Below are 23,249 nucleotides of genomic sequence, written 5' to 3' on the forward strand. Positions count from 1 at the left end.
TTTTGATCATTTCGGTTTATGGCTTCAATATTACATTCGCACTTGTGGGCGGAGCTGAAACGCTTCTTTCATCTGATTGGTTGAATCGTTCCACCTTCAGCTCGGTCTTTCCATTCTTTCAGGCAGAATAAGAGTCAGTGTGAGTGAAGCACTGTAATGTCTGAAACCACCGCTCACTGTTAATTAGCATAATATTTGAATCAGATGTAGCTGGGCACATAATTCGTGCTGCTGCGACTTGAAAATTATTTCTAGGTTGTAGAATTGTATGAATATTGTCCCACTGATAAATACAGTGCAAATAGTTCTGTCTCTTTGGATAAAAGTGAAGTGTAAATAAAAATCAATAAAAAACTGAACAGTTCCATGTCTGTAACATTTACCACTCTCATATTTTAAGTCATAAGGCACTAGGTATGTGTGTGTGACATTAATAAATAATTGTGAAAATTAATATAGTTACATTTCTTAAATAAATTAGTAATATTTGTTTTATTACATACTAAATTGAATGATGTTTCTCTTTTTAGTCTTCTTTGTTGGGCTTGAGAAAGACGACATATATTTACCGTATTTTCCGGACTATAAGTCGCACTTCTTTTCATAGTTTGGCTGGTCCTGCGACTTACAGTCAGGTGCGACTTATTTATCAAAATTTATATGACATAAACCAAGAGAAATGAACCAAGAGAAAACATTATCGTCTCCAGCCGCGAGATGGCCCTCTGGCGGCTGTAGATGGTAATGTTTTCTCTTGGTTCTTGGTTCTAAATAAATGTGACTTTTATAGTCCAGTGCGATTTATATTTCTATGTTTTTTCCTCGTCATGACGTATTTTTGGACTGATGCAACTTATACTTAGGTGCGACTTATAGTCTGAAAAATACGGGTAACATTATTATTATTATTTATTATCAGAGTAATTGACACAGACTAGAACTTTAATGTTTCACCAAATTGAGCTCAGATCTTCAGACTCGTCTGACTCGTGTTGCTGTATAACTGGCCAGACTTACTTTCCCAAAAAATCCTATTTAATTTTATTTCATAAATGTAACTATATTTATTTCCACTTCACTGATATCCAAGGAGACAGAACTATTTGCACTGTTTTTATCAGTTGGACAATATTTATACAATACTATAACCTATAAATAATTTAACAGTCGCAGCAGCACAAATTAAGTGCCCAGCTACATCTGATTCAAATATTATGCTAATTAACAGTGAGCGGTGGTTTCAGACATTACAGTCGCACTGACTCTTATTCTGCCTGAAAGCATGAAAAGACTGAGCTGAAGGTGGAACGATTCGACCAATCAGATGAAAGCAGCGTTTCAGCTCCGCCCACAAGTGCGAATGTAATATTGAAGCCATAAACCGAAATGATCAAAACGTACACGGGCCAACTGTCTTGTCCATGTTCTCTCACTTGAATCCTCTTCTTGAGTCTTGAGTCTCTTGACCTTCTGCAAGCCCCGCCTTGTTCACGCAGTGATTGACATTGCTACATTCATTGTGGGACATTGAATGAAAATGCAATCGTAAGTGTCTTGACTGTGAGTGATAATGCAATTAAGAAAAATAGCATTTGAATGATAATTTTGCCACAGTTTTTGCTTGAACATGTTATACATATCTAATCATTTCTGTAATACATTTTCATTTTAATTTTGCAACTTATAAAGCGTTAAAATTAGTATTCATTTTACATATTAAAACTAGTGTGTGAAATGGCAAATGAAAATTATGTAATTTAATTTTCATTTTGCACCAAACGTTGCACAAATGTACTGGAAAATATAAAAAATGTAAATACAGAAATGCATTGCCATTTTACATATTGCATATTACATTCCAAATTAAATATTGCTACCCATATGCTTCCATAAGTAACTGCAGATTACCACTTTTTACAGTGTTATCTCTCGGCTTACAGTAGAAAGAAAGAACAATAAATAAATAAATAAATAAAATGCATGAGGTTTTAATCTCTGGCTTCAATCAGTGCTTCTAATTTTCTTGAACTCCAGTTACACACCATACAATCAAACAATTTCAGCTCATTTTTCACCTAAACGATTATGCATATATTATGTTTGGTCTCCTAATATGTTCAGAAGTTTTCTGGCACTATTTCTTGGGCGTTTTGCTTGCTGGGATCACTTAATTTGTCAGAGTATCTCAGCAGTATTTCCCACTTGGACCAATCTAAGCACACAGTCTCGTCCTGGGTCTAAGCAATGAGATGCAGTCAGTACACTTGAACATGTGACATCCGCAGTGCATTAGCAGAATCCACAACATTAAATTGGGCTGTAATTAGACTGCAATCAGCAGAAATATTACTGGATATTAACTTGCTGAGAAAGTAATAAGCAATAGGCATGATAATGGTTGTCTCAGCTCATGGGTCACAAAAAGGATACATCCTTATATTTACTGGGGCCAAAATAAATAAATAAATAAATAAGAGTGGATTTTTTTAAAGTGTGATTAGTAACTCTAGTCAAAGTTTGACAGTGCTGGGGTCAGTTTTGTGATAATCTTATGAATAAAATTACCCTTGAACTCATAAGCTCACACATTTGACTCATCTAGTTGAAATGTGAAATAATAATACAATTTGTAAGAACTGATTTATTTTAAATATACTTTCAAATAAATTTTATTCCTGCATCATTACTCCAGTCTTCAGTTTCACATGCTCCTTCAGAAATCATTCTAATATACTGATTTGCTGCTCAAATTTGCCATATACCGTATATATATATATATATACATATATATATATATATACATATATACATATATATATATATATATATATATATATATATATATATATATATATATATATATATATTAGGGGTGTAACGGTACGCAAAAATCACGGTTCGGTACGTACCTCGGTTTTAAAGTCACGGTTCGGTTCATTTTCGGTACAGTAAGGGAAAGAAATGGAAACATTAAACTGCAGGTTGTTCATTACTATAAACTTTTTTTTAACAATTTGTTTACACTTTTTTTTTTTAAATACTTTTTAATAAAATATATAAAATTAAAAAAGAATAAGAAATAAAATACTGCTGCAAAGTTCTCCACTAAATAAAATACTCTCAGTCTCAAACCAATATCATATAATAAAATATAATGAAAAATATAAATAAATAACTATGATTACAGTGCAGCATTACCAATCCCAGCTTGTAGGCCTGCTCATATTTAATATATATATATAACTTTTCCAAAGTGTAAAGTTGCAGCATCAACAGTTTCAGTTTTTAGACCTGCTCAGATTTCGCTATTGCGTTGGCCCGATCAGAATTAAGAGCAAAGGTCTGTTTAAATGCCGACGGGAGCTGCGTTTGAATTACAATCGTTTTTTTCCTAGTTGTAGTGATGTTCACACTCGCGTGATGCCTTTTGAAAACCTTAGGCCGGTGGCACACTGGCATATTGCACCTGTCAAACATAATCTATTTTGCTGTCAATACTGTTGACGGTGTCCTTTATCAGTAGGCTTTATATTTATGCTCAACATGAAGTATAGATATTGTTGTCGTGAAGACAAGATCCTGGTCTGTCGGCGGCCTCCCTCTACGTCACCTACAGTAGCAGCAGCGCACCATCGCCGCGTCAGGCACGATTCTGGTGGGTAAAGACACAGAAAACGCGAAGCAGCCATCACGCAACTGATACGAAGCAGAAACACCACACTCACGCCACGCAGCCAGTGTGTCACCGGCCTTAGAATCAGCTGCAGGGCGGGATTTGCACTGAACGCGGAGACTTTCGCCACTTAATCTGTTCGTTTGGAAACACGAACATGTACCTATGTTCCGCGCACAAAATATTGCATTCGGTCATTCAGTACACACGTGCACCGTACCGAAAGCCCTGTACAGAAACGGTCTGGTACGAATACACGTACCGTTACACCCCTAATATATATATATATATATATATATATATATATATATATATATATATATATATATATATATATATATATATATATATATATATATACTACTGTTCAACAGTTTGGGATCAGTAAGACTTGTAATGATTTTTAAAGAAGTCCCTTATGCTCATCAATATATATATATATGGTTCACATATACAGCTCTGCGAGTTTGCTGCATAAAACCATCAGTCGATTTTTGCGTTGTTCTGAATGAAAATGCAAATTCATTGTTTGCCACTAGGTGCCACTTTTGAAGCGGTAAAAATTCCCAAAAAAAGTTTCCCCAGTAACGATGTACACAAAGCAGCACCTTGCTCAAAAATGCTGCTTTATGACATGGAAATAAAATTGACTAATTGGACCAATCATCGGAAATTGCCGTCATGCAAAGGAGGATTTTGGAAAAATTAATTGGTGGGTGAATCATTTGGGTGTCGTTGAGTAGGTAATGTAAAAATAACCACTTCAGACTCTATGGCCAAGAAAGAAAGTGAGGAAAGTCATTTATGAGTCATTTGTCTTCAGCTCATTCACTCACCTGAAATTCTTCCCGCAGTTGAGAGGTGTTGGTCTGAGAATCCACACTCAGCATGTCCTTATAGGTGAGCTCAAACTCGCTGATGGGGATGGCGGTCTCTCCGCACAGACAGGCCTCTAGTATGGCATCATGGATGAATATATACTGCTCCTGAAAGAGAGATTGACATAGAAAGAGTTAGCTCAGGATGGAAAACTGCTTTGAAGAAATGAGGCTATGTCACAACATGCACAAAGCAGTGTCCAATTATTTTCTTTAATTATAAATGATGTGACAAAATCTCAGAGAGATTAATCGAGGGGGCAAATATTAGCTTAATTAAGCAGTGTAGGAGGGAAATGTCAAAGTCAATCAAATCTATATTCCACGTAAAGATGCAAAACACTCATCTACAAATGGCCATCAGCAGAATGACTTTAGATTTAAGAAACTGTGGTATATGACAATAGACAATAAAATCACATTTACAAAGGCATTGTGCCAAAACGTTTGTAATAAAATCACCTGTGGTCTTATGCCTCTTTATGCTACTTTGATGTCTTCTAACTGGCACCTTGGATGGTGTGCATACGCATGATTATTTTACTAAGAATATGACAATAGTTATCACTAAAAATAACGCTGCTGTATACCAGGAAGTTTTAGAGCACTTGCTGCTGACCAACTTTATGGAGATGCAGATTTCATTTTCCAACAGGACTTGGGACCTGCACAGAGTGCCAAAGCTACCAGTACCTGGTTTAAGGACCATGGTATCCCTGTTCTTAATTGGCCAGCAAACTCGCCTGACCTTAACCGCATAAATACCAAAATGTATTAGTTTGCAAATAATACACTGCAGTGTAAGTCTTTTAACATGTTTTATAGCCCAATAGTGTTCACTGAAACTAGAAACAGCAGTGAACTGTATGTACAGATACAGAGTTTTGTAAATGCAGGTAGAGGCATATTTTTATAATATTATTTTTTTATTTTTGCCATTTTTTTTTTAATCTATTTAACTTTTTTTTTTCAAATCTTGACAATCGTCAGCGTACAGTTTTTCATATTTCTCCAATCTATTTAATATCTCTCCTCAACTAGTCATATGATTTGAGGTGTGGTTCAGGATGGATTGCATAATTAAGTCTAATTAAGTTAATAAAGATAAATCTATAACCTTAAATATGGGGGGATTTAGAAGCAAGTTGCAACTGCTATGACAAGCACTAATTAAATTTAAGAATGTTGAGCAGCAAGCTCATTGGATACAGATACAGGAGAGAACCAATCATGAACCAATTCATATATATATTATCAGCAACAGTGTGTAACAATGAGGACAGAGATTTCTTATGCATTATAAAGCAGTCTAGACTGCATGGTAAGATGTGTTTCATGGCCTTGCTTTTGTCTTGAAAGCATTCTTGTGATATTAAGCTGACAGTGATTATACATTGAATTATGTTTTTTTTTTCTTTGTTGTGCAGCCCCTTGAGGGTCTTGAATGGGAAAATATTCACAGCTATTTTATTCCATCAGTTTATTAACATGCAGTTCACCAACTCATTCTCTGCAGACCAACTGCAAGAGTTACATAACTGAATTAATTTTAGGCAAAAGAATAAAACAAGAATATAAATTATTAAATTAACATAATTAATTAAATTAACAATAAAATTAACACATTTTTGTACAAAACATACTTTTAATAGTTCTAAATCTCATTTACCAAAATTTGAGTTGTAGTCCATTGTTTTTAAATACTTGTTTCTGTAAAGAAAATACAGAGGTTGAAAGCAAAGGCAAAATAAGAAACTGGAAGTTGGCCTGAAATGCATGATAAAATGCAGCATTCATTCTCCTGCTGCACTTGTATTTGAGATGTTAACATTACAAAGCAACATGAACTACCATTTGCAAACCATTTTATTTTTGTATTTACAACTGAAACAGGATATTCAGTGAGAACAAATGTGGGACTTGATTTCATCCTTCAGGATTTGATGGATATTTTAGAATTCGGGAAACAGTGTTCAATTCATCCAAATGAACCAAACTCTGATGTTAAATGAACTGGTTTAAGCATCAAAAGTGCTTTTGTGAACAAAAAATACAAATACAAAACCTAGATAAAATAGCCAGCCTAGTTTAGTTGGATGATTAGCTGATTAATGGATCCTTGTGACCCATCCTTTGTTTCTGATCATTACAGTAAGTTTCTTACCTCAGTCTGGATCATGTTGATACGTCGTGAGCAGAGCGTCTTCACACAGTTATAAATGTCCACTACACCCTCACACTCCGCCATATCCAGCATCACGTCCAATACGATGTAACAGCCGGTGCGGCCAGCACCCATACTGCAGACAGACAAATAATGAGAACATATCTCAGTGCACTGTTGAGCTATTTCAAATAAATAACAACACATGGGCCTGGAATGAAATGAGAGTGAGTAAACAAAGAGATTTTTTTATGTGGAGCTGGCACCGTTCTAATGCAGATCTGGGTACACCCTAGTAAATGGGCTGTTTTAAGTAGAAGTACTTCACAAAGTGAAATTGTCATGTGGGTTGGACTGGCCATCGTTACAGTGAAGCATACTAATGAAGTATGCTTTAAAAAAGATGAGAGCAATATCCCAGGCAATCCTGAATGAAGCACTGCTGCAGTTTAATTAAAAGATAAAGTGATAATGTTAAAGCACATAAAACAGAGAGATAAACTGAGGAATACATTACATCATGTGATCTGCACAATTTTCTTTTACATTTTCAGGATAAATGTGGGCCAATGAGTCTTTAGGGACTGATGAACATTTCATCAGTGTTCAGGGATGATTCATTGAATTGGTTTTCTGTCCAATTTAGTTTTTATCTGATACATGGATGTCTTCCGCATGAATAAGTGAGATTGGGGGGCAGAAACACATCCTTGGACTGATGAACTGCAGGTGTGAGCATTTTTTCCTGTTTATAATAGGCAGCAGATGAATGGAAAATATCAAATATCTGCAGTTCATCAAAAGCAAAAACATGTTTTATGTTTGAGATCTGAAAGCACTGATTCTGCCTTCTGGCATTTTTTAAAGGTGAAGTGGAGGCACAAATGGAGTTACTTAAGACACATCTTTTTAACAAACAATTGGAGTAACAACTTGTATCCAGCTGTAATCTTAGTTGTAAATGGTAGGGGAAAAAACACGTGAGAAAGCTTCTAAAATGTAATTTTTGGTGATGCAGATCTTAAACTGTTAGTTATAGGGTTATCACTAGTGGGAAATTGATATTCACTGACCAATGGTGCGCAAACAGGAAGCAGTGATTGATTACCTGCAGTGGACCACCACTGGTCCAGCGTCGGGAGGTGTGGAGGCCTTGACCCGCCGGAGGAAGGCCAGCAGTCCTGTTGCATGATACGGGACACCATGCTCTGGCCAGTTTGTGAAGTGGAACTGGCAGACTTCATGTTTAGCTGGGTAACCCCGCTGATAGAGGACAAAGTTACTCATTAGGAAAACATTAGAAACAACATTTATTAATTAGAATGTTCATACTAAAAATGTTCTTGAACATTTTCCATGATTTTATAATTTTATCAAAGTAACAGATGGATAATAGCTCCATTAACTAATTTTCATTTAAAAGCACAAATGTTTGCAGAATATTGACAAACATCTCGGCAGTCTCACCCGCTCCATGGCAAAGGTGCGTACGGTGTATTCCGCCAGCGTTTCTGTTTTCAGCAGAGTGATTTTGATGTCTCCATAGAGCTCACTGTCATCAGGCCAGTATTTACAGCACTTCATCTGAACCACACACACATATACAATTAACACACCACGGCGGCTACGACTGCAATCAACAGCTTTAAGAGTTCTACAATCTGTTACAAATACTACATTACAAAAAATTTAATAAAAAAAATCATAATAATAATAAATACAACTACAACTAGATATTCCACCAAAATATCAAAGTTGCCACAGTTACATAGAACTGTTATACTACAATAAAACTGTGGTAACTTTGCAAAAGCCAATGAATATATGCCAAATGACAGAAATATTCTGAAAGCCCCTTTCTAAGAGATCCTATAATAGCTATGATGTTCCACTATCAACAACTGTAGTAACCCTGGTATTTTAGAGGAAAGGGGACAAAGAAAAGCTCAATTTCATGCTAAAGATGCCTGGCCAATAAAAAACATCCATCAGACGGAGCGTCTCTGGCTAATGGGGTTTCTTGGTGAAGTTTATCTTCAGTAATGGTCAGCAGTGGGTCAGTATTCAGTAATGGATGGTGTCCATTAGTGGGCGGAGGGGGTGGACGAGCAGCCCAAGGCAGAGGTAGACTTATTCTACTCACTCTCCCCACCTCCACCAGTTTGGTGATCATCACGATGCTGTAGCAGTTCTCCTGCCAAACCATGCGCCAGAAGTCATAGATCATGTCCTGCTTGGGCCCTGCGGAGTGAGAGACGGAACAATGAACTTTCATGGTGAATTGTGGGAGGTGAATGATTTGAACGCAGGATAAAGAGAGGATAGAGGAAGTTTTGTGAAATAGCAGGTCACAACATCCATGAGGATTATATAAGAAAAGCGAAAACATGGACGGTGAGATGCTGAGTCGAGAGATCTATCGGTATAGAAGACAACAAATGGAGAAACCGCTGGCAGTTAAAATCAAGTAAATGATAGCAGCAAGAAACTAGAGTTAGATTTTTTTTTTCTGAAGAAAGGTACTGTAAGTGATTGCAGGATGCTAGGCAGTTAATAAGGCTGGTGTTTTCAGTGCGCTGCTACGTGGTTGCTAAAATGAGTGTATGCTATAGTGCAACATCGTTATCAAGAGAATGTTGAAATGGGCCCAAATGGAATTTTTCGTGACCAAGTCAAAATGATCTAAATATTACTTTGACACTCTATACAAATTATTTTTTTGCATGAAAGCAGGTGCAGCATTTGTAACTTGAATCTGCAATGCTTTGGTGTCATTCACTTCCAGTTATTTAAGCTGGACAAAACAAGCCTTTATGCTGTTTAATATTGTAAACTGGTTTTGTTATCACAATATTTACATTTATTATGGTAATCATAAACACACTTATTATTAGTATTGTTACTGTTATCACTTACTGCACTTTGCTATTCTGGTTATTTACCTTCAGCAGCTAACGAATCAGAAATCTCACACATTCCGGGAAAATAGCTCCCTTCCACTGTGCAAAATGAGATGGGTAGAAAAGTGTATATTCTTGAGTCTTGAGTCACTTCTTTTTTATGTATTTATTTATTTATTTATTTATTTTTTATACAAAGTGTCTTATCTAGGCCTGAAAAATAGGTCTGTAAAAATCTGACCACTTAGAAAAGCAATAGCACACCTCTCGTCAACAATTCTTTCTTTCATTTACTCACCCTCATGTTATTTAAACACACTTTCATTCATCTTCTAAACACAAATAAAGATATTAAGAGTCTTGCCAACCAAAACTTACAAGATAAAACAAATAAAAAAAATATTAAAATGTACTTCTTACATTTTTAGCTTACAAAAGCTTCTTGCACAGACTGATTGTTTCGCTTCATAAGAACTTAATATATCGGCAAGAGCCACTGATATTGGTTTGGTCTTGTCTGCACTGCAACTTTTTAAAGCGTCAACATTTTGGTTGTGTGGACTTTAAATGGAGGGATAAAAATCTGTTAAGTTTAATTAAACATATCTTAATTTGTGTTTCGCAGATGAACAGAAGCCTGAAGGGCTTAGAACGAGTAATTAGCTGATTAACTGATTAATTTTATTTTTTGGGGGGAGAAACATACCTTTAACATTATCTGTCTGATGTCTGGTTTAGAAATTATAGTTTATTATGGTGGGCTAGACAAATGATTAAATCACTAACCCCAAATATGTGTAACTTTAATAGCAAACACCTCTAATAAAGCATTTACCAGTGGTATGAATGACATGAGCTGATCTTCTTTCATTCTCACTTTCGTCTCTTTCTTTTCTTCTTCGTGTATTTGTCTGTACACACATCACTCACTAATAGCATGCAGAAATGTGTACGCACAGAAATATTGGAAACATTAAAGGAAAGCTGCTGAAGGTTTGTAAGTGCAGCATTGTGAACGCTCTGCCCTCGGGCAAAGAGTCTGTTATCTTCTCTACCTGTTAAAACAATTACAGCCAACAACAGGTGCTGCGCTTCCAGAGTTCCTGAGCAGCTCTCCTGCTATCGCCTGCAGCCACATCCACGAAAAATCCCATCGCAACACTCTGTACAGCTGGGATGAAGACGAGGTTATTCATAATGAATAATAACGTTAAAACTTAAAAGTTTTCGAGGCTTAAATAGAAGGTGGGGGGGAGGGGGGGGGGGGGGGGGTATTTGTTCAACATTGTTTTTGGGGCCATACTGAAATGGCATTTCCCAGCTGACAGCATCATAACACTTCCAGCCCAGGTTCATTAAAGCACCTCAGAAGCACATTAAAATCATTCGCAAAGTGTTTCCCAAGATATCATTCCTCTGTGCTGTTAAAATTATAGTTGTGGTGTGGACTCTGCTATTCTTTTAAAACAGAATGATTTCATAACTTTATATACAATCTATATCTCTATCATTATGGATATCATTATAGCCATCATTAAACTGTATAGCAGCAACATGCTAACAGTAGCCTATGTTAACTAGTAACAACTTTACAGCAACATGCTAAAACACACTCACACACTTATCTTTTACGGCTGTAGCAGTTTGCCGTAAGCAACCAAAGAGCAATGCACTAAAAACACTTAGCAAACTCATGTTATATAGTTTAAAGCACCTTACCATAGTAGCAACAAGCTAGCGGTATGCTATCTATCAATATTACAGCAATATGCTACAAAATAGCAACTTCACAGTAATGTGCACACCAAACCCAGCTGGACTGAGTTCAGACAAAATAAAAAATAAAATATGGAGAACGAGCATACAAAAAGAAAACCAACACCCAAAGCACCCTGACACTATAGTTTCTCATGCACAATGAAATTTTGCTAAAACTGTAATAATCTAGTTGTCATTATGTGGGTTTGAGTGGTTTGGGTTTGCAGCTACAGCTGCAGGGGCTGATACAGAGATTTGTATTAAAGCTCACATCTGTATGCGGCCCTGTTTCGATGTGAACACACAGGTGGCCTCCACAGGGCCTAAAGCCAGTGTAAACCTTCAGATAGAGTACAAGCCTAGCAAAGCCCACACATGAGTGTGTGTACACCTGCTCAAACAGAGCGCAGCAGTGCGTGTGTGTTTGTGTTTGGTACCACAGTCTGTGTTGATCAGTGGCCCTGGTGTGTTGACGACCAAACATGAGTGAGAGAGAGCAGATGAAATGAGATGTGTGCTGTTTACTGCTGCAGGAGAGCCATAGAGACAAAACTACAGACTGCTGAACAAATTCACAGAACGAGAGAGAGAGAGACTTAACTTCACACCTGTGTGATGCCTGTGTGATACTTATAATCAGCTGTACACTACTCAAATGTTTGGGGTCAATACAAATTTTTAGTATCTTATGTTTATTTGACAAATACAGTAGAACAACAATATTGTGGAATATGATTACTATTTCAGTTGACTGTTTTCTATTGTAATATATTTTAAATTGCAATTTATTTATTTGATCAAAGCTGGATTTTCAGCATCATTACTCCTGTCTTCAGTGTCACATGATCCTGCAGAAATCATTATAATGTGCTGATTTCTGCTCAAATAAATGTCTTTACTGCCTATGATCACCTGGCTAAGTACATACTGTACATACAGTGTCCCTGACAAATTCATAAAAAATATACATTTATTTCAGATTTCATTTTGGTCGATAGTCAATGCCGACATCAATGCATACAAACACACACACACACACACACACACACACACACACACACACACACACACACACACACACACACACACACACACACACACACACACACATTCATTTAAGATTTGATTTAAAAATATATATTACATATTAATGAATAAATATTGTGTGATATTTGTGATTTTAGTATTATATCTTAAGTGGAATAAAGTATCAAAATAAAGTGAAACCAGATTAAATTCTAGACTCTGATCAATTGTATTTGAATGCATAAAAAGAAATATCCTAATCAGTCACCTTCACAAAGGAAGAGAGTGACATAAAGAACAGTATATCAGAAGCAAGTGCTGCTGTGTTTGGATGCCAGAGAGAAAAATAAGATCAAACAGCAAAACAATATCTGCATATGAATCATTCAGACCTTTGTACTAGAATTGGGGCACACACACACACACACACACATACACACACTTAGAGGTACATTTTAATCAACAACTATAATATGCCACAGAAAACAAATCCACAAGTGATTTCAGAGCAACAGAATTATAAAGGCTCACCTTGTGTGGCGATGAAATGGTTGGAGCGCTGATACCCCTGAGACAGAGAGACAGAGAATGCATGCATTATTATCAATTAATGATATCTCAATTACATTTCAACAACATTCTGACAACAGTCTATATTCTGACTTATTCCATTTAAAATGAGTAATTGTTGGTGTCACTTGCATCACCAAATAAAAAAATAAAAAAACACTCCCTTTCTCCTCCACAGCTTAGCCAAACAAATAAAGCCATCCCAAACTCACGCCATTGTTGTCTCCAAACTCACACCACTGTTGCAGTTGACTCTGCATATTAAGCTAAGATAGGAGAGAGAAATCATTAAGCTGTCTGGCTAAACACTATCTATAGCAGTGCCAGCAAGCTACTCTACAGTTACTGAATATGTCATACGTGTCTGCAATAAAATGAAAAATAAAAAGTACAGCGTAGAGATGGATGACAATATGTTACAAACTCAAAGCCCTAATGTATTGCTTCTGAAGAAAACACAAAATAATATAGAGGAAAGCTTAAATGAAATGTGTGATGCATGAGTGAGGCTGAGAATGTGAAAGCATAACATGCATATCTGTATCTCAAAAATGAAAGCGTTTCTTGACATTTGATAAAACAAGCAATTATCCATATCTGTAGTATTTGTGCAACATCTGATGTAGATTTTTAAGCTTTAAGAACTAAATTTACTCATGAAAACTTACTTAATCCTAGATGTTGTTATCTCTGTTCAAGCATGCAATGTCTGAATGCTGCTCTCTAAATGCCAAACAAAGTGCAAAGCATTCGACAGCATGATATATCAGACAGGCAGCTCTTGGGACACCAATGTAAAATTATAGTTGGTCCTGACTGATTAGAAAGGTTGGGGGTTCAATTCCCCGGGAACACATGATAGGTTAAAATTGATAGCCTGAATGCACTGTAAGTCGTTTTGGATAAAAGCGTCTGCTAAATTCATACATAAATAATAAATACATATAAACAATAAACATAATTCTTATGTTTGTTAGGTGAAAAAGAAAAAATTAATAAACAAAGTAAAAAATAATTTGACTGATATCCTTCCCCCCACTCAAGGTTCCTATAGATATAACGATATATCGATACCATGAATTCTTATGGCCACAATAACAGTGATATGAAAAATCTAACATCGTGACAGCCCTAGTCTGAAAATATTGCAGTAATTACTGAAATGAAAGCTTAAGCTAAAGTTTATTATATATTGATAGTTATTTTTATTTAGGATTCAGCTTTTTTAGTGAAACAAATAGTATTATCGAAAATTGAGTTCTGCTGTTTTCCATAAAATGATCACTGGCAAGATTAGTTTTATCCATTGTAAGAGTTTACAACAGGATTTGAACCTGGTCACTATGCATACGACAGGCCACCACGATGACTTGGGAAGATTTAGGAAGAAATGCTAGAACTGTTACAGGTGACTACTCTAAAAACCAGGTGCCTGAATGCACATTTTGCATTTGTATGGCACACCAACGTCCTACATCAAACCTACAGAATGTAGAGATTTCCAAATCAGTCACTTTATTGGGTCCCATGACAGTTTGGGCTCTGCATCAGAAGCCTGATCTCAGAAGATCTTAATATATTCACCTACTGTTCCCAAAACCAGTGTTCAGTGAGGTTTGTGGTAGAATTCATAACATGCTAATCCTTGACAAGTGCTTGCAGTGTCTTGTTGTAGTCAGAAATCAATAAATTATTTTTGTGTGAAGAGCAGGGTGGCTTTATACAGTAAGCATAATGAACCTTTATCTACTTGTGAAAAATGTATCTGTTCATTCACCCACGCTGCACCTCAGTCCCTGCATGTGGGGTTTGGATAGAAAGCTTTGCTTTTAGTATCAAAGGTTATGCAGTTGATTGTACAGTAGTCAATGTTCTTTTATTAAGTGCCTATAAATGAAATATTTGTGCCTGCCTGGATGGCATATAATGGTAGAAATCGGTAGAAATGTTGGATTACTTCTTGTACTTTGATGGGCACTGCTTCAGGTTATTTACAAGTGATATTGACAAGGAAACCAGAGGAATATGAAAATGTGTCACATCTCAAGACAAGGACTAATTTGTTGTTAGTAAGTGGTGCACTATATATATATAAATTGTCCCAAACTGGCATGTACGTATATGCAATATATTATATGTAGTACTGTACACCTGGATTTCTTACATTGACATAGAACATGATGATAGTGCCAAATACTCTCAATTATAATATTGTGCTTTAAAATACAAAATGAAGCCTGCGCACTAGTTAGCATTTTACCTGCACACTCAAAATACACTGATGCTACAGCATAGTGAACTAGAGACACAGTCAGACTGGAACAATAATTTGGAGCAAAGCAGACAATTTAACAAAGATTCATCTGTTCTACCCAGAGAAACCCACAAAATAAAAGGCAGCAAAAAGCTGTAGAAAATGACAAGGACAAAAGAACATAGGAGAGAACACAACATTCTTTCAGGAGAAAGAAAAGAAAGAAAAGAAAAGATGTAGTAGAGAAATGTCAGACATCCTATCTGTTTTCTGTCTACAGCCTTGGGATATAAAACTTAATATTTCAACATCCATTCCCTTGATTTTCCCTTCCCTTTAGTTTTCAAATAAATCGCAAAGAAACTGAATCTTTCAGAAGTGAATCTGATTAAGCAGTTTTGAAGATAGAGCAAAAAATATTTTCATAGGTTTTTCATATCATTGATCCAGATTTTTTAGAAATTAATTTATCTTTAATTTTTAATAAAAATAATAATAAAAAATGCTTTGGGAATGCCTTCAGTGTGGCCATGCTCTGAATCACATGTGTAATCAGTCCAATGGATGGGCAGGACGTCATGGGCGGGGTGATGTAGTGACCACGAAGCTTAAAATCACGAGAATGCTCGCAACTGGACACATACAATTAAGCTTCTACTGGTCATGCTCCCAGAAGGGAGGAGGACTGAAGGCCTGGGGTATGACAGCCAGAAATCATACCGGGGTCCCAGCATCAGCACAACGTGTCTACCCACAGACTGGCCACCGAGTGGGATATGGTAGGCCGCAATGGCCACCACGTAAACCTTTAGTGTGGAGTGGGTAAAATCCTGTGGAGAAACAGGCCTGCAGGAACTCCAGAACTCTACCAAACCCGGTCGAGCTGGCAGTCTCCACACCAAGAAGCACAGTTTCCTCATAGAGGGAGTTCTATATTGGAGGATGGTCTCAACAACCTCGGTTGAGAGACTGGAAGTTAAGAGTTGTACCCCTTCAGAGGCCACACCTATAACTTCCACAGCTCTGGGCAGGGATGGAATATCGTGCCCTCCGCCTGTGATGGAGTCTTTCATGGAGAGCTATCAAGAAGGGAAATCAGGTCCTCATGCTTGTGCAACTGGAGAGCTCACTGATGCCATCCATATCAATCTCCTCTGAGAAAGACAGGTGGAGCGTCGCACCCTCTCCCCATGGGAAGGACCGCAGCTCACAAACCTGCCTTCCGCTAGAAGCATTCGGCCTGCGAGCGCCACTCTGACTCTAGTCTCTGCTGAGTACGAGAAGTGATGCCCCCAGAATGAGGAGCTAGAACACGGTAGGTTGGGACTGCTCCCCAAATGCTTCTCTTGACAGACGCTTTGACATAATGGAGCTTATAAGTGGATAAACAACACTAAATAAGACTCACAAACAGATAGCGACTGACACACACACAGAGTGCTTGCTGAAGGACAAAAAGCTGACACTGGTTTCACCGCACATGCTTTTAAGCTTCCTGGTCTCTCCCATCCATTGGACTGATTATACATGTGATTCAGTGCATGCTCAGAGTGAAGGTGTTCCCAAAGTCTCAGAGGAACTCTATGGTATATAATCACAATGCAAAACATGAGATGGATATATACATGCTGTATCTGCTCTGATCCTATACAGTATATCCTTTAACCATGTGTATATGTATGCTATGCTTTAAGCCAGGTTTTAAGACCAAGTCTATTTTGTGGTCTTTCATTTTTGTCTAAGATGAGGTTTAAATCTAGATTTCAAAAGCCATGAGCCATGATTTTAAAGACCCCCGTGAAACAAAAGTGTTAATTTCTAATAGTTGTAATATCATATAGTTACAGTATATGTGTAACGGCTATTGATATGTCCCGATGCAACTTTTTGTTTCAATCAAAAAAAAAATAAGATTATTAGGATGTGTGTTACAGGAAGTGATGCCCTGAGGTAAAACAAAGCTACTATAACCTCAAATAGCAGAAAAGGCTTTGGGAAATGAAATGTCTGAAAGCATAGCCATGATAGCAGGGATAAATGAGCGGTGGACAGATGATGACAGAAGACGAGGGAAAGACAAGTACTTACTTCCCTGTTTATCCGAATCTAAGAGATCCCAGACACAGAGAAAGAGGGATTGGTGAAAAGAGAGAGAAAGAGAGAGAAACAGGATAATTAAGATGATTAGAGAAAAGAGGAAAGAAATAAAGACGTCAGAAGTCAAATTCTCCGTCTTGACCACCTGCAGTGAGGAAATCACTTCAAACCGACTGCAAATTACAGTTTAGGGTTGCCATGCATTGTCCGAGAAAAATCCTCAAATAGTCTATTGTTAAGCTCTTTAGTGTTTAAATAGAGTTCAGTGAGTGACGGTCAAATCTGAAAACTATTCCATGCTTATACATTTTTAGAAGCATAAGGGTGACATTATTTCACCAGTTAAGTAGTCTTTCACCAAATTATGTGTAAAGGACCCACATAAAAGATGTCTACTATGCAGTCAAATGCAATTCCACATTCAATTTTGTCTGTCATTTAACGTAGTTCTTCACACTTTGGAGGTTTTGATTGCTCAATTCCACTGGATTACCTTCCCACCAAAATATGGCAAAAATGGATTTACTGAGATTCCAGCACAGACAGTTAAAACATGTGTGCTTCTTATGTGGGACAGGGACGTCTGAGTTACGTATGGTAACCCTCGTTCCCTGGAGGAGGGAACGGAGACGTCATGTCGCATGACCGGCGAGACCCCAAAAAGATTAAAGGGAGCGTATGTTTGAAAGCTGTTATCTATCAAATGGTTAGGATTAAGAACAAATTGTTCAGAATCTGGCTGACAGGAAAGTGTTGCAAGTCTAAGATTTGTGCTAACAAATCCTTCTGAGAAAAAAAAAGAAACGTCTGCACTCAAATCAGACATTTGACAGGATGCTAGGCAGGACAATGCAGTCAAAAGGGAGCGTAACGAATAGCCCAAATGCTTAAATTGAAAAAGCGTCAAAACAAAAAAGTGACAGCAAAGTTGTCAGTGGACAGCTCTCTCAGTGAGAAAAGGCATTAACATATAAGCCATATAAACGTGTTAATATGTACACCTTCACTGAAAGCTAGAGTGAGAGAAACACCTCTTACTTGAAGGAAACATGTCCAGAGTTTAAAGAGGAAAACTTACATCAATGTAGTTTGCATTGACATAGTCAGAGTTAGGATCGGCCAGGAGAGAATGCATTTTCACACGATGACGGTCTTCTGTTAGGGATTCAAAATGGAGAACAATGCTAGTCAGTGATGATAATAATAATAACTTTAGGATAAATAATTAATTAATACAAAATATTGAATAAAGCTCCATTCCAAATCCTTCAGAGGCTGTGATAGCTGTGGTCTATTTTTAAATCATTTGAATTAAACTGACTGTTGTACCCAGTAATTGTGTATAACAACAGTACACATAAATACACATATTAGAATAAGAGTATTACATTAGAGTATTATCTGTGCAATGTGCTGTAACTAGTGTATAATCATTATTTTTGAATAATACTTACGACCCAGAAGGGTGTCATGTCGGCCCTTGGTCTTGTCCTTCTTTTCGTTTATGTCCCAGCCATCAAAAAAGCTCTGCGGGTACACAAGCCGAAATATAAAAAGATTTTATGTGCTGGACATATAACTATATATACTAAAAATTAAGAAGTAATTAGTACATACAGTAAAGATGCATTAAATTAATTGAAAGTTAAATCAAAGTATTTTATAATGTTAGACAATATTTTTATTTCAAATAAATGTAGTTTCTTTCTTATGAATTTCTCAAATGATCCTAAAAAAAAGTATCAAGGCTTCCATACACACATAAAGTATGGGTAATACTCAGAAATGTTTCTTGAGCAGCAAATCAGCATATTAGAATGATTTATAAAGGATCATGTGACACTGAAGACTTTACTAATGATGCTGAAAATTCACATTTTAAACTATATGTCAATAGAAAACCGTTATTTTAAATTGTAATAATATTTTTAATTATTATTATTATTATTATTTTTTTACCAATTGCAGCTTTGGTATCGTCATTCATTAGGAGCTATTACTGCCACATTTACAACTATATTTTCAAACATTATAGCAATGGTTTTCCATCATGATCATAAAATGATAATTTAACTATATCCTGCACAACACTCAGAATCACTCTCTGTACAGGGGGAAAATGCCTCATGCAAACTGTGATCAGAACTAAATGTGTGCTTATATTTGTGGCATTACTACATTAGCATAATGCACTTAGTGAAGCTGGTAAAATAACGGACAACCCATGCAAATAAATGAAGCTGTCAGTGTGCAAATCCTTCTTAATGAATCCCTCCCATGCTTTTTCAGAATCAGAATCAGAATCAGAAAGAGCTTTATTGCCAAGTATGCTTGCGCATACAAGGAATTTGTTTTAGTGACATAAGCTTCCAGTACACAGAGACAACAACACACAGACAAAAAAAAAAAAAAAAAATTACAGGAGAATTACAAATTGGCAAATAATTAAGTGTATAAACAATTGTGCTATAAATGATAATGGAATAGGATTGAGTGAGATGCAGGAATGTTCTAGGATGGAGGGGTAACAAATAAATATAAGGATATTGCACATTTTTGCATAAGCATAAGTTTAAGTGGGAAACATTTAACTGTTCATGGGGTAGATTGCCTGGGGGAAGAAACTATTCTTGTGCCTTGCTGTTCTTGTATTTGCGGCTTTGAGGCGCTGGCCAGATGGCAAAAGTTCAAAGATGGGGTGACTTGGATGTGAGGAATCCAGAGTGATTTTCTGAGTCCTTTTCCTCACTCTGGATGTGTACAGTTCTTGAAGGGTGGGCAGGGGAGCACCAATAATCCTTTCAGCAGTCCGAACAGTTCTCTGTAGTCTTCTGATATCTGATTTTGTAGCTGAACCAAACCAGACAGTAATTGAAGTACACAGGACTGACTCAATGACGGCTGAGTAGAACGGTTTCAGCAGCTCCTGTGGCAGGTTAAACTTCCTCAGCTGGCGAAGGAAGTACAACCTTTGTTGGGCTTTTTTCACAATGGAGCCAATGTGATTGTCCCACTTCAGGTCCTGAGAGATGGTGGTTCCCAGGAATCTGAATGACTCCACTGCAGCCACAGTGCTGTTCATGATGGTGAGTGGGGAAAGTGCAGGGGGGTTTCTCCTAAAGTCCACAATCATCTCCACTGTTTTGAGCGTGTTCAGCTCCAGGTTGTTAAGACTGCACCAGACAGCCAGCTGCTCAACCTCTTGTCTGTAAGCAGACTCGTCACCGTCCTGGATGAGGCCGATGACTGTAGTGTCGTCTGCAAACTTCAGGAGCTTGACAGAGGGGTCTTTAGAGGTGCAGTCGTTGGTGTACAGGGAGAAGAGCAGAGGGCAGAGAACACATCCCTGAGGGGCACCAGTGTTGGTGGAGCAGCTTTTTGACATGAATTTCCCCAGTCTCACTAACTGTTGCCTATCTGTCAGAAAGCTGGTGATCCACTGACAGATAGAGCTAGGAACAGAGAGCTGGGTCAGTTTGGTCTGGAGGGTTGTTGGGATGATGGTGTTGAAAGCCGAACTAAAGTCCACAAACAGGATCCTCACATAAGTCCCTGTTTTGTCCAGATGTTGCAGGATGAAGTGCAATCCCATGTTGATTGCATCATCCACGGACCTGTTTGCTCGGTACGCAAACTGCAGGGGGTCCAGTAAGGGTCCAGTGATGTCCTTCAGATAAGCCAGAACCAGTTTTTCAAACGACTTCATGACGACAGACGTTAGAGACACAGGTCTGTAGTCGTTAAGTCCTGTTATCTTGGGTTTCTTTGGAATGGGGATTATGGTGGAGCGTTTGAAGCAGGAAGGCACTTCACACAACTCCAGAGATCTGTTGAAGATCTGTGAAAAGATGGGGGCCAGCTGGTCAGAACAGATTTTCAGACAGGCTGGTGTAATGCCATCTGGGCCTGGTGCTTCTCTTTTTTTGTTTTTCTTGAAGACCTGGCGCACATCATCTTCACAGATTTGAAGAGCAGGAGGTATGGAGAAGGGGATTGCAGGAGGTGTTAATGGTTGTGTAGGGAGATGGTCAGAGTGGGTGTTGGGGGTTTCAAATCTACAATAAAACTCATTCAGGTCGTTAGCAAGTCGTTGATTAGCCTCAGTGCAGGGGGATGGTGTCTTGTAGTTTGTGATGGCTCTCAGTCCTCTCCAAACTGAAGTAGAGTCGTTGGAAGTAAACTGGTCTTCCAACTTTTTAGCGTAGGTCTTTTTAGCTGCTCTAATCTCTTTGTTCAGTGTGTTCCTGGCCTGATTGTACAAGACCCTGTCCCCATTTCTGTAGGCATCCTCTTTGGCCTGACGAAGGTGTCTGAGTTTTACTGTAAACCATGGCTTATCATTGCTGAATGTTAAATAAGTCCTGGTAGGAATGCATTGTTGAATGTTAAATAATTCCTGGTAGGAATGCATAGAGACTAATATAGGATGTTACAGTCTCTGTGAGTTCGTCCAGATCAGTGGTAGCAGCTTCAAAAACGCTCCAGTCTGTGATGTCAAAACAAGATTGTAAATCCTGCTCTGTTTCGCTGGTCCATCTCTTCACAGTCTTTACTACAGGTTTAGCAGATTTAAGTTTCTGCTTGTAGGTCGGTATGAGATGAACCAGACAGTGATCAGAACGTCCCAAAGCTGCTCGTGGAACAGAGTGATATGCATCCTTTATTGTGGTGTAACAGTGATCCAGTATATTACTGTCTCTGGTGGGACAGGTAACATGCTGTCTGTATTTTGGCAGTTCACAGGAGAGATTGGCTTTATTAAAGTCCCCAAGAATGATTAAAACAGAGTCCGGGTGTTGTTGTTCTGTGTCTGTGATCTGTTTCTGTAAAGCTGAGCTCACATGCGCTTGAGGAGGAATGTAAACACTAACCAGAATGAACGAGTGAAACTCCCGCGGCGAATAGAACGGCTTGCAGTTGATAAACTGCGTTTCTAGATCAGGACAGCACATCTTCTTTAATACAGTTACATCCGTAAACCACCGTTCATTGATGTAAAAGCATGTCCCGCCGCCGTGCGATTTCCCCGTTGATTCTGCTTCGCGGTCCGCTCTGAACAGCTGAAAGCCCGGCAGATGGAGCGTGCTGTCTGGTATGGCGTTGTTCAGCCAGGTTTCCGTGAAACACAGAGCAGCAGAGTGAGAGAAATCCTTATTTGTCCGAGAGAGCAGAAGGAGTTCGTCCGTTTTGTTGGGTAGAGAGCGGAGATTTGCGAGATGGATGCTAGGCAACGGCGTTTGAAATCCGCGCTTCCTGAGTCTGACGAGCGCTCCCGCTCGCTTTCCCAGCCTGCGCGTCCTGAAGCGTTTGATCAGCGTCGCTGCTCCTCCGATAACAATGTTCAGTAAAACGTCTGTATAATAGAAATCCGGAAAAATATCATGTGGAATTATGTTTCTTTATCATTTGGGGTCTTGCCCAGCAAACATTTAACATGTGAAAAAAAAAAAAAAATGTGAGATTGCAGTTTTGCATCCCAGTCACCTTTGCAGGCACTCTTTATTTATTTTGAATGAGATAATAACACATTTAGTTTTCTTTCATGAAAAAAGCATTGTAATTGCTCTCTGTCAAACTCAAGAAAAACATGTAGCTGATAGTTTTGTGTGTATGTATGCACTGAACCCTGCCTGTGTACTCCAGCTGTCTAAGTGCTTCCTAATGCCACATAGTTTTTGAGCTAATGTGTGACAGCTGTTCAACACGCATTCCCCCCGGAAGCAGGTGAAGTGTAGCACCTGGCAATTACATCTAAATGACTGTAATTTAAAAAAGACCCCCCAAAATAAGTGCAAGTCACGTTTCCCCACTCATCCATTAAGTCCCTTCACTCTCACATTTTATCAAGTCAGACACAGTTAACTGAGCAGATGCATTACCAGGATGCTGACGTTAAATTCCTGTTGGGCACTTTTTTTTTTTCAGGAGT

At 37.9% G+C, this 23,249-nt stretch overlaps 1 protein-coding gene across 5 annotated transcripts in view; it reads right to left on the reverse strand.

The window, feature by feature from the left end:
- The window catches only part of LOC132145684 (receptor-type tyrosine-protein phosphatase U-like), a 259,638-nt gene that overhangs the window by 13,788 nt on the left and 222,601 nt on the right, over positions 1 to 23,249 (reverse strand). For 2 of the 5 annotated variants that reach the window (XM_059556878.1, XM_059556877.1), the window contains 10 exons: positions 18,775 to 18,847; positions 18,399 to 18,475; positions 17,312 to 17,329; positions 13,182 to 13,235; positions 12,931 to 12,967; positions 8,859 to 8,956; positions 8,183 to 8,299; positions 7,824 to 7,978; positions 6,716 to 6,851; positions 4,510 to 4,659 (listed from right to left, as the gene is read on the reverse strand). In XM_059556878.1, the coding sequence (XP_059412861.1) occupies positions 4,510 to 4,659; positions 6,716 to 6,851; positions 7,824 to 7,978; positions 8,183 to 8,299; positions 8,859 to 8,956; positions 12,931 to 12,967; positions 13,182 to 13,235; positions 17,312 to 17,329; positions 18,399 to 18,475; positions 18,775 to 18,847 (915 nt within the window). The remainder of the gene's footprint in view (positions 1 to 4,509; positions 4,660 to 6,715; positions 6,852 to 7,823; positions 7,979 to 8,182; positions 8,300 to 8,858; positions 8,957 to 12,930; positions 12,968 to 13,181; positions 13,236 to 17,311; positions 17,330 to 18,398; positions 18,476 to 18,774; positions 18,848 to 23,249) is intronic. The other 3 variants (XM_059556881.1, XM_059556880.1, XM_059556879.1) reach the window with 2 other exon arrangements.

This window comes from Carassius carassius, chromosome 8, assembly GCF_963082965.1.
Source record: "Carassius carassius chromosome 8, fCarCar2.1, whole genome shotgun sequence".
Classification (NCBI taxonomy): domain Eukaryota; kingdom Metazoa; phylum Chordata; class Actinopteri; order Cypriniformes; family Cyprinidae; genus Carassius; species Carassius carassius.